Source organism: Solea solea, chromosome 1, assembly GCF_958295425.1.
Source record: "Solea solea chromosome 1, fSolSol10.1, whole genome shotgun sequence".
Lineage (NCBI taxonomy): Eukaryota > Metazoa > Chordata > Actinopteri > Pleuronectiformes > Soleidae > Solea > Solea solea.
In genome coordinates this window covers 28,744,429-28,757,191 of record NC_081134.1, presented here as the reverse complement: position 1 = coordinate 28,757,191, position 12,763 = coordinate 28,744,429, and the positions used below count along the sequence as shown (strand labels likewise).

General features: G+C 40.4%; 1 protein-coding gene across 2 annotated transcripts in view; it reads left to right on the top strand.

Annotated features, from left to right (window-relative positions):
• LOC131468182 (cadherin-20-like) overlaps positions 1–12,763 on the top strand; it is an 87,811-nt gene that overhangs the window by 59,190 nt on the left and 15,858 nt on the right. For both annotated transcript variants that reach the window (XM_058642178.1, XM_058642187.1), the window contains exons 2-4: positions 2,564–2,853; positions 8,206–8,500; positions 9,073–9,192. In XM_058642178.1, the coding sequence (XP_058498161.1) occupies positions 2,635–2,853; positions 8,206–8,500; positions 9,073–9,192 (634 nt within the window). In that variant the 5' untranslated portion in view covers positions 2,564–2,634. The remainder of the gene's footprint in view (positions 1–2,563; positions 2,854–8,205; positions 8,501–9,072; positions 9,193–12,763) is intronic.

The window sequence follows — 12,763 nt, the reverse complement described above, 5'->3', positions numbered from 1 at the left end:
AACCTATAGTTCTCTTTCAGCATTTGTTTCAGGGAACCAGGGTTTTATCCTTAACGTAAAGTTCTCTTTTAACATCTGTGTCACTTCACTCATGTTTCAGAGAACCGAGGTTGATTCCTTAACCTAAAGTTCTGTCCTCTACATGTGTTCCACCTCACTAATGTGTTCAGAGAACAGTGTTTTTGGCTCTTGAACCTAAAGAAGAAGGACTCAGACAAGGATTCAGGCAATCACCAGCACCGTCAGGACCCTCAGAGACTGAGGGGGGAAAACATGCACCTGTAATGAGCTCAGTCTCAGTGCTGAGGGGAAACTTGTGGAACACGGCGTGAGTCAAAGTGAGCAGCAGTGTTAACAGAAACACAACAATCATCAGAACATCTCAGCCCCAGAGCCTTTTACAGGAAGTGAGAAGGGAATCAGTCACTTGGCTGTGAAATACCTGATCGTGTCGAGGTGGAGCAAAGTGCACACTTTTCCTCCAGGCTCGCGAAAACAAAGTAACTTCAGGTTTTCATTAAAAAGTTTTCAGCATGTTTCTGGAATTTTGGCAACAAACGAAATGTCGTGTTGTTCTTTGACGTCAGGAAATTAGTTTTTCTCCTAAAGCTGAAGCAGCACGTCCAGATTACTATGATTCATTTTTAAAATAAGTTGCATCTGCCTTTTAGGTTCCTTCCGAATAGGAAGTGAAAATATACTGATTAACCACCAGGGGACAATTTAGGGAGTCTAATTTAAGACTTATGTTAGTAAACATTGTCCTGAACAGTAAATGGTCTCAATCACTAGTTTCACCTCTTCTTCAAAGGAACATCATGTCAGTTTTGTAAATTTTGACCCCATTTAAAGAAAAATAGATGATAAAATTAGGACTGCACGCAGCCATTACAGGGCCCTCGCGTCCCTGCAGCAGTTCCCTGACCTCACTTTTGAATCCGCAAAACCTTTCCACAGCTTTTCGCCTTTGATGTGTGTAACTCATTTACGTAGAGTGCAAATCGCCAAAATTCCAAATGGCTGACTTCCTGTTGAGTTGAGGCCACAGTTTCTGTCGACTTTTTTGTCCATCTTGGTCTATAACATCTTCCCACCAAGTTTGGGGTAATTTGGTGGAACTACATTTTGAGCTGTAGAGCCCTTGAGCAACGCACGGGTCCGGGAACTATGCCAATATCACATTTTCGCCAGACCTGACCTCTATGCTAAGTTTCAAGAGCTTTTATGCATGTTAATCCCCTCAAAAAAAAAAAAAATTTATCTTTCAAGTTCTCAACACGGCACCGGCCAAAGCGTAAATAACCGGAAAAATTGGGAATTTGGATTCTTATGGGAGACGCCGTGACTTGTTAGAGAAGCACGTGAATGGGTGAGAATGATGAGTGTGCAGATTCCCATTCATCCAACATCAAGTGGACTTTTTAGGAGGTTTCACTCGTCATCCAAGACGTTTCTTCAGACCTTTGGGACCATGTGTGATAGAAGAAGTGGTAAAACCGTCATAAAAAGCACTTTGAGTCCAGTAAAACTGCTTTATGTTCAGGAACGTTGAAGAACAGCAGATTTAAAGTCACTCCAGATTTCTATGTCACGTAAAATGTCTGCGAGGCGCGGAAGAATAATTTGTTTAGCGCCGAGATGTAAAAATAATCTGTAACTTTTTTAAAGAACTATCAGACAAACCGCTGCTTCTGTAACTTCCCCCCGTCTCATGAATCAGTGGCTTTTTGGGGTAACTTTGTGTGTGTGACAAGTAAATAAAGAATCAATCACACGTAAATACAGACTGTTTACCATTTACTGTCAGCTGTGAGCAAAAAAGCAAACGCTCGAGTGGTTTTCAGACGTGTGCTGGAGTCCACACAGTCTCTGGAGATGGTCTAAATATATATATAAAAGGAGAAAGTGGATAATGTGAGGTTTTGTGACAATGCTGCAGGAGAAAACCTGAGGATAATTCACAGTAAACGAGTCCTGTTGTGATCACGTCTGACTCAGACGGTCTCCTGCTGCTGTTGTTGTTTGTGGAAGGCAAACTTTTCGGAAAATGTCCAGACTCATTTCTCCTGAAATTATCCACAGATTAAGTCAGGAAGCAACTTTCGTGTTTCGCCCTCGTTTGATTTTTCACCCTCGTAATGAAGCAAACGACAGAAAATGGGAGCAGAAAACAAACGCGTAGGCTTATAAATGAGGCTTTAATGTTTATTTGTAATATCTGCTGTTGAATCATGTTCACGGAGGAATCCGACAAGAAGTCAAAAAAAGTTTTTATTTCTGGGTTGGACGTGTGGAGAAATGAAAATTCTTATGAAAGCAGGTGAACAGACTTCACCTCGCTGGCCTCGTCTTCTTCTCCCGTCATATTTCATCCTCTCGTCTTCCATGTGACCTTATCGACAGCTTCGCTCACCTGTGAGGAGATGCAGCTCATTACAGCTCAGCGAAAACCCAGTGGCCGAGCATCTGTGCAGGTCTCCTGCAGTGCGAGACAAGACGGGGTGATGGTGTCCAAATGGACAGAAAACTGAGACTCGTCTCTTCTTTTTTCTTTTTCTTCTAGGACATCAGCCAGAGGAAGAAGGAGAAAAAGAAAACTGCTCTCTTTCCAAAGAAACTACTCAGAGCTTCACAATGAGGGACCAATTGCATCTTGGAGTGGTCGCCAGGACTTTGCTCCCCGTGGTTCTGTGCACGTTGACCCTCCTGCCTCACAGCATTCTGGGTAATACAAGCGAGCGGGACAACGCGGGCAGCACCGCTCTGCTCCAGAGGGTGAAACGAGGCTGGGTTTGGAACCAGTTCTTCGTCCTGGAGGAGTACACCGGACTGGAACCGCTGTATATCGGAAAGGTCAGTGATGCTGTAAAACATGAACGTGTATTTATGAGGTTTTGTGTTGTTGTGACAATTACAATCAAAGTTGTTTTCGGTGTAACTGAATCATTAGAATCAGTGGATTTAAAAGATTTGTTCACAGAATCTTAAACGTGTTGTGATTTGGCTCACGATTGCCGGCTTTCAGCAGTGAGATTTTAGACATTTCCTTTGCTAAATGTTGGATTAACGCACATTTTACGCACAAGTTTTTTTTTTTAAGTGATACACAGTTCAGTAATTGTTCGGGTTTGAGTCTTGTGGCGGATGTCGGTTCAGCTTGCATGCAGAAATCAGCCTAGACAGGTTGTGGTGAAAGGGGAAAAATGGGGGACAGAGGAGAGAAAGAGAGACCAGGAACATGTATTATATGATTTTCTAATGTTTGAATAAAGCAGTGAATAGAAGTTGTAGACTTTAGTTGGTGAGTTTTTAATTCACTTTTGTTAAATGGCTACAATTTCCCCAGTATTCATTGTATTTATTCAATTTCTTGGGATTTTTCTTAAAGGAAATCCACTCCTGAACTGTCTTGTGGAGAATCGTGACCTGATTGTAAATAAATGAGTATGTACACTGACACCTGCTGTTCAGTTTATGTCTCAGGTTATTTTCCCGGGAACAGTGACAGTGACTTAAAATAACCCTGAACGATCCCTATAATGAGGCTACCGGTTAGTGTTCCAAATTCATAAGATAATATATTCCTTTCTTTTTAAGGAAACATGCCATATAGATAACAAGCAACCTAAAAGAAAATGGTGTTAGCCAATTGTTCCACAATATAAAGTATCTTCCCTGATTCATATCATAGCCCATATAATGATTTTGTTCTTCTAATAATCGTACATATTATGAAGAAATGTAGAGCGTAGAGCTTTTTGAACGACTGTTCCTCTCGCTGCACCTGGTGCCTCCGTTTCAAAGAGCTTTGAATTCAAAGGAGGAAAATCCCACATGGGCAGATTGAGGCAAACTTCAACCAGAGCAAAAATAAAAAAGAAACCTAGCTGAATCCCGGGACACACTTCTGTACGCCTGTCCTCTTTGAACCAGCGCCAGGCAGCAGTGATGGAGTTAATTGACTCGAACCGACGGTTGGCTCCGCTCCACAGAAGTGGACGCCGTGTCTGCACCACAGCTGACGCACTCTGAAAGGAGCAGACGACTGATGCTCACCAAAGAGGCGCTTTGTGCGATGAGTTGCTAAAGTGAATTGAACAGTTGATCAATAGTCGGGAGGCCAGTCATCACCGGCGGAGAGACGGCAATCTTGAAAATTGCCAGAACTAGTGCTTGTTTGCTGGCGGGACCTGTCATTCTCCTCGGGTTGTATGAGTCCAAGAGAACCACTGCTGGGTCATATAAAAAAAGACCAGTTCAAAGTGAATTTCATACACGACAATGTAGAAGTTCATGTTTGATTTTTCAAAAACCTGCTATGTCTTTCATACTGCCCTCAACAATTTGTAGAATCCTCCATCTACTGTAGCTACGCTGGGCCGTTTCTATGGAGACGTGCGATATAAAATGTTAAAACTGATTTGTTTGGCTTAGCATTTACTACTTGTTACCATTGATCCTCCAACTTTGACACTACAGTCAATTAAAGTCAATCAGACGTTACCTGGTAAATATGGACCACTCGTTCATCATTTATAGTCAATTTGATTCTGAATGGGACCGTAATGTCCAAAATGGACGTCACGCTGCGTCTAAGAAGACCCGACATTAGCGATGGAACTCAAACTCCTCAGAAAAATGTTTACTTCAGAGTCTTTGTTCTGCACATTCAATTAAATGTTGTTTTACAGTGGAAATGAATGACATTTTATGTTGTTTTGATGATTAAAACAACAGTGATGATGCTTGAAAATTAAACTGTAGCGTTAGCATTAGCTGTAACTAACCACTAACTTTAGCATTTAGCACTGCAACTATAGAAAATGTACTTTCTCATTCTAAATGAACTCATCATTTTCAACATTTAAAACTGAGCCGTCGAACGTTTGCTAATGTAACTCTAACTAGCGGCTAGCTAACACACAATGTCATGCTAACTCTGGAAGACTTGAAAATAGTTTTTTACTCATGACTTTGACGTTGACGGAGCAAACACAACTTGGCAGTTGAATCCATTTGTGCTCCTTAAATTTCCGTAGTCATAATTGGATTTAGCATTAGCGTCTAGCGCGATACTTATCAAACATAGTCGCTCATAACTTTAATTATATTCGGTGCCAATCAACAGCTGAACAGAGTTAGATGCTATAATTGACCTAATAACAAAAGCTCCCCCCGATTTTAAGAACTTTGAAAACCTGATTGCAGAGCCCTGATTGAATTTGCCGCTCCTCCTTGTCAGCTCATCCGTTGAAACGTCCTCCTGGGAATGATGCAAACCTGCCTAATTAGTGCCCTGGAATCTCAGGAATATCAAGGAATATGTTAGGTTCACGTGGTCCAACTAGAAAGTGGGAGAAAGTAACAAGTCCTGAGAGAGACAGAGTCTTGGTGTATCTACTTTAAGAAATACTGTATTCACAACCCTTCCGCCCATTCTTCTTTGCCATTTAGCATCTCTTCGCTGATTCTTTTCAAGCCGCACGTCCTAATTTTTCTTACGCTGAATGAAATAAGTGATTCTGACAGGCTGGGCTTCTACCCAGAGAGCCACTCAAGGCAGAGAGGCATTGTAGAAAATGACAAAGCAGGAGAAAGATGTAATGTATCCTCCGCCCTCGGGGGTTTTTACCATCAGCTCAGCCTGCACTGGCTCGCCTCTGTAGAGTAACTTAGTATTCAGAGCCGCGAGGATGTCGGAGTATTTGGGCTCCAGGCCGGGGCTGAGATGGAGCAGGTAATTGATAGCCCGAGTGTCAAACTCCCTCTTTCATAGGCTCCAGTGGAAAAGGAGGGATCAGCGCAGGAGGAGGTAGACGAGGCGGAGGGAAACGCCACGGTCTGAGATATATCACTGCGAGACACGGGGCTGAAGCCCACAATGGGATGTTGATTAAAAAATCTATTCTGGGCCGAGCGCAGGAAAAGTGCAGGTGGGCACGTTGTCCAGAGAGATACAGGCAAAGCTGCTTTGTCTGCAGGTTTGGGAATGACAGCTATTGTGATGATTGCTGCCCAAACTCCAACTAGCACCAGAATAACAACGACTGCTGCTGCTGCAAACTTTTAGCACTTTTGACAACCTCCTGTTTAATCTAGGCCACAGTCACGTTCTACCACCGTTTAATCTGGAAAATGGCATTTTCAGATGAAAATAAACAGCATACAGAGGAAAGTTTCAGGTCCGTATCAGAATGAATCCACATGTTGGTGGGAAGTGTGGAAAACTTTGCTTCTCCTGTGTGTGTGTTTTTCTTCTTAGGGTTAGTCATCTTTTGTAAACCTAACCAAATTTTTTTTGTGAAGTTAACATGTTTTTGTTATAATACGACATTTTGAAACACTAATTTGTTGGTGACAGTCATTTTTCGTAAAGTTAGCAAAGTTAGCAACATGTTTTTTTAATATTACGACATTTGAGACACCAATTGGTGATGAAAGTAATTTTTTGTTAAGTTAGAGCATGTTTTTATAATATCACAACATTTTGAAACATTAATTTGGTGATGACAGTTGTTTTTTGTAAAGTTAGTGAGACGTTTTTGTAATTTTACTATTTTTTTTAACACCAATTCGGTGATGAAAGTCATTTTTCATTAAGTTAGAACATGTTTTTGTTATTACGACATTTTGACACCCTATTTTGTTGATTAAAGTAATTTTCTGTAAAGTTAGCAACATGTTTTTGTAATTTGACGACATTTTGAGACACCATTTTGGTGATGAAAGTTGTTTTGCGTAAAGTTAGCAATATTTTGTTTGGCAACCAAAAACCGGTCCCAGAGTGACTTGGTGTATTGTTGGTGTATTTCTGAGGCAGTGTTACAGTGCCACCTACAGGTCTGGCTTATATACTACGGTGTTAAGAGTCACTTTTGGGGGTTTCATTTGTAAAAATACAGTTCTTGAAATGATGCCTTGATCAGGGAAAACGATCATATAGATTGTATAAAGTTATGTTTCCGTGCCGGTAAAATGCCTAAAATGTAGCCACGATGTTTTCACTCTAAAACAGTTTTCACACTTCAACATCAGAGCAGAATATACGGCATGTGTTTCCAGGATGGAAGTGGCCTCAGTGACCCCACGGTGACAAAAAGTCATTTTAAAAATGTGCGCCGCACCAAGTCCTCGGCTGTTGATTATACAAGACAGACATCAGTGGTGGCCTTTAATTCCGCGCCGCCACCGCGGTCGCAGTAAGTGCTCATCATACCCTTTAACTACAAAGTGAGACATGATTGCACATCAACAGGCTGCCATTTGTACTTAGAGGCCACAAAAGGCCTCTGATTGCACCGCGGGGCCCGAGGCAACAAACTGGAGACTGGAGGCTATGATTAGATATGTACTTACAGCCGCGGGATTAAAAGGTATGCTGACAAGCTAACAGCACCCCCCAGAGGTCCAGAGCCATTTTACACCACATGCTACACTAAGGAGGGAATATGTATGAAGAGTCATGAACCATATGGGCTGATGGAAACACACTAAACTTCATTTCTGTGCTTCAATCTATCTAATATTTTCCCTTTTTCAGTGTTTATATTCAGCATTAGCTGGGTTATAGCATACTGAACAAGTACAAATGGTTATAAATATATAAATTGTCATATTGATGGTAACAAAAAGTCACTCCTCATATCTAATACTTGGCTGCTAGTTTCACATGTTTTAATATCAGTATTATTATCCTTATCACTCATTTGTCTGATTTATCAATTACATCCTTGTGGTTTGACACTAGTTTTTAAACATCTACAAGAGAATGAAGCTCGGATAATCTCATAAAAGAAGCTGGAGCCACTTTTTGCCTGGAAAATAACATTACTTATAACTTATTTTTCCTTTTCTCTGGCTTTTTTTCCCTCTGGATCTTCTCCTCTGAAGGTGAAACACACACGTTCAGCAGATTCAAGAATCTGTGGCCGAGTCGCTTTATCCCGGAAAAGTCCATTGATTTTCTGAGACTGATAGACCGGGAGCTAATTAAACATATTTCTGTCCTAATGCTTTAGATCACACCATATGTTAGTTAGATTTCTGTTGTAGCGTCAAATGTTGAATACTCTGTTTGGATGCAATGTTTTTTTGGACTGAAACCCCTTCCAATCTCTTTGTTTTTGAGCATATGGGAAGGATTTTCCCTTTCCCAAACCTTTAAATATGTACAGATTAGATAAACTGACTCAAACTTCTCCACAGCTCCACTCAGACATGGACAAAGGCGACGGCTCCATTAAGTACATCCTGAGTGGCGAGGGCGCCGGCACCACCTTCACCATCGACGACAGCACAGGAGACATTCACGCCATCCAGCGGCTGGATCGCGAGGTTAAATCCCAGTACGCTCTTCGCGCTCAGGCCCGTAACCGTCTGACGGACAGACCTCTGGAGCCCGAGTCTGAATTCATTGTGAAGATCCAGGACATTAACGACAACGAGCCCAAGTTCCTTGACGGACCCTACGTGGCGAGCGTACCCGAAATGTCCAACATAGGTAGATAAACAGATAAACCGTTTGTGTTTCTTTTTAAATAGTAGTTGATCGTTGAAGTTTGTATCCATGGTAAACAACTATTTCGTTGATGAAAATCACATTTATTGTAAGGTTAGCAACATGTGTTTGTAATTTACAACATATTTAAACACCATTTTGGTGAGGAAAGTCATTTTTTTGTCAAGTTAGCAAATTTTTTGTAATTTACAACACTTTGAAACACTGTTTTGGTGATAAAAATATTTTTTGTAATTTACTCCAAAACAAACAAACCAACAAAGCTTTACACTTGTGGTTATATCGCCACCTGTTGACTTAAAACAAAACGTAAACAATAGCAAAACTGCACAAAAAGCTCTTGTTATCCTTGATTGTCTCCATCTGCCTCATTCACAGACACACTTTTTGTGGTTTCCTTTAAAGTAAATAAGTATCATTAATTCCTGGAGCAGCTCCAGCCACAGATGGAAAAACTCAACCCAGAATGAGTTCCTTCATTAATATGTCAATGGACGCAGACTATTGCCAGTTTCCCTTCTCGTTCCAAATCTAATTTTTTTAAATGTTCCCAGGAACATCTGTGATCCAGCTGACCGCTACAGATGCAGACGATCCCACGTATGGCAACAGCGCCCGTGTGGTCTACAGCATCCTGGAGGGTCAGCCCTACTTTTCAGTGGACGCCAAAACTGGTAGGATGACACACACACACACACACACACTCAAAACTTAAACCAGGGAAACCAACATCCTGGTCCATGACACGTTGAGTCTGAGGTCTGATGATGTTTTTTCTCTAATCAGATCTTTCCAGGTCGTCTTTTCACACTATTGATTGCAAGTGAGCATTGTGTGTCCAGACATAACCAATCAATCTTCATGGGTTGCTTTGGTAATAACGTAACCTTATACATATTTGTGGCCCAGCTTTAAAACACAGATGCAAGAAAAGTGGAGGTGCATCATCTTCCTTTCCAAACAATCGTACAGTACCCCCGTCACAAAAGACAAACCTCTGAAAAATCTCTAGAAAACTGGTTTGAATCTCATTTGAAAACACCTCCAAATGTGGTTTGAATCAGATTTAAGCAAATCAATAAACAATCTGGTTCAAATCTGCATATGTACATTTTTTATTATTTTTATGGCATTCTCAACAAAACCCTTAAACCCTTACTTACCAAGTTAGTCAAATTGGACATGTAACCCATTTTGACTTTTGACTGCAATAAAAACAACTTTTAGCCTGAAATTGTACCACTTTTTGCTATACAAAGAAACAATTGGACAAATCTCTGGAACACTGGTTGAAATCCCATTTGAAACCCACCTATAATATGGTTTGAATCAGATTTGAGAAAATCTAATGTTTTCCTGCTGTCCAGACTGTTAAAAAACAATCTAGTTAAAATCTGGATATGTCAATTTTTTATGTTTTTCTGGCATTCTCAACAAGACCTTCAACCAAGGCCCATCTTGACATTTGACTGCAGTAAAAATAACCTAAATGTCATTATTTCAGCTTTTTCTTTCTTGAAAGAAAAACTCGAACAAATGTATAAAAATCTGGTTCGAATCTTGTGTGATAACACCTCCAATTGTAGTTTGAATCAGATTTTAGATGACGTTAGTTCTCCACCTTGTCTAATACTGCGTCACAGTCTGACTTTGTCCACACTTGAACACCCTTGTGAACACCAGCCCAATGTGGGATTCTCAGCATGGCTCCTGTTGCTATGAAACGGCCAAACACTTGTCTGAGACACAGCACTCTTTTGTTGCAACTCTATCTCAAACTCCTGGAACTCAACAACAACAACAACAATGACAACAGCAACAACAAAATGGCCCAACATGTGACGTCGCTGCTGAAAATGGAAAAGACAGGCAGTTTTAGTTCATTTCCTGTTGATCAAATACAATTTAACGTTAATGATTTCACAAACAAAGCTAATGTGACTCATTTCACATTAAAATTACATGCAGTGCAACTGACTTTCATTTAGTTTCACATTAACTGAACCTCAGTTTGTTCTGAGATGTTTAATCTCCCACAGTGAACATCACATTTTCGTTTTTTTAGTTTAGCATTGTCTGAAAACAACACTAGCTAGGCTAAGCTAAGCTAATTGTCTCCAAAGTGTAGCCCAAACATAATATTCTCATTTTATAACATTTTCATATGAAATAAATAGGGAAAGATGCTAACTACAGAACAAAAGGGGTCAAGACAGTCACGTACCAAGTGTTTTTTTTCCTATCGCAAGCTAACAAAATGCTACTGCATTACAAGAATAAGTTTAAGTATGTTGACATTTAGCTTGGAACACCTTTGGATTTAGTCTGTTTTACTTAGCTTAGCATGAGCCCATTTAGTCTGTTTTTCTTAGCTTAGCATGAGCCCATTTAGTCTGTTTTCCTTAGCTTAGCATTAGCCCCCAAGGGCAGAGGGTAGTTAGGTTCACATTATCTGGAAATAAAGCTGGCCTGACTATTTCCAAAGAAGCCTTTAGCACTTGTTTTTATGCTAAACTAAGCTAATTGCCTCCTGAGTGCAGTGTTCACTCTTTTAGTTCTTAATTTATATCACAGTCACACAACCAGCTTTGCAGAAAAAGCAAATCTTACATCTAAACATGTTCTTTAAAAGGTAATTTAATGAAATAAAAGCATGCAGCTTGTAATAGTCTGAGTCTGCTTTTCTTTATTGATAATGGCAAATATTCAGTGTTCCAGCAAAATAAATCAATTTCAATAGCCACATGGCAACAGTTTGGGGTTTGGTGGCTTTGCGTTTTTCAACACGGCAGCTGCATAAAAAACGTCTTTTCAAAGAAAATGGTTGTCATTGTCTGGAAGCAGAGCTCAATCCTGCGTTTCCTCTGGGAAGAGCTGGAAACACTGACTGTGAGCCAGAGTCACATCATTAAGGTTTTGTGGCTGAACGCAAACAAATCCTCTGCAGCTCAGTTCAGTAAATGGTGGAAATCGTCAGAGTAGAATAGTGGACCGGGAACAATAGTGGCCACACACACACACAGTGCTCATGCATGTAGTTCAGTAAAAATGCAGCTAATGCTGCATATTTCACATAGTCGCAGCACTGACAGCTCGAGCCACTGCATCCAAATATCCATTAGTTTTGTAAGTCGCCGGCTATTGTTTACGACAGCTGCCTCATTTCCTCGTTTGTCAGCGGCGGGATCTGCTGGGCTGCCCGTCAGCTGCCAGCGTGACTGCTGCTGCTGATGCTGCTGCTGATGCTGCTGCTGCTGGAGGTTCATCCATCACTGAAGAGCCAGCGGCTCTACAGCCATCAATCAGCCCGCCTGACCTCCAAAATCAATGTGTTGGATGTGAAACAACAACAAAAACAACCCATATGATTTAAATTTTCAGGCTTATCACATGGTCTGTACATATGCTTTTTACATTATAATTGTAGAGATCAGATCCAGACAGAATCACACAGAAATACTGCAAGTAATTTAATAATAATCTTAATTTATGGCAAATTTTACAATATCCAGTGTAGAGAGTGCTTTACAGAAAAGACGGCCAAATTTAAGCCATGGCAGGTCAGATTTTATTGATTTATTTACAGATTAAAATCCCAGAAATCTAAATAAATCACTGATAAACGTGACTTTATGGTCCGGTGTGTAAGAAGTAGTGACATCTAGTGGTGAGAATGCCGACGGTAACAAATGGAGGACTCCATCCAATCTACTTTTTACAAGAAAGTCAAATTACTACAGTGGCCTTCATGCAAAAACATGTGCTAGAAACACTAGATTTTGTCCTTAAATTCATAAAATGGCTAATTTTACGACTATGAAAACCAAGTTATTTTTTATTTTTGAAAGAATTATGCACTCATACAAACATACTTATGGGTAAAATGTTCAATTTCTGACAATAAATCCTCCTAAAGGCTCCACACTGGAGCAGTTTTTATTGATCCACTGTCCTGATAATCCTTTAACTATTGTTAGTCTTTTTATGGACATGACAGTGGAAATTTGACTCTAAAGAACGTTAACTTGTGGAAAAGTAAAGTCCAGAACCCCGACAGGAACGTTTGCTCTGCTTGAGTTGAGCATTAGTTCTTTATTCAGGAAGATAACAGACTTAAAACAACACATTTTTCCAGTAATCTACATATTTGATTTGGCGGAGATTTGTACATCTGACGCAAACCGACCATTTATCCCAGTTTGGGACACTTGACGTAGGCGTATTGGGGATTAGGTACTGTGCCAC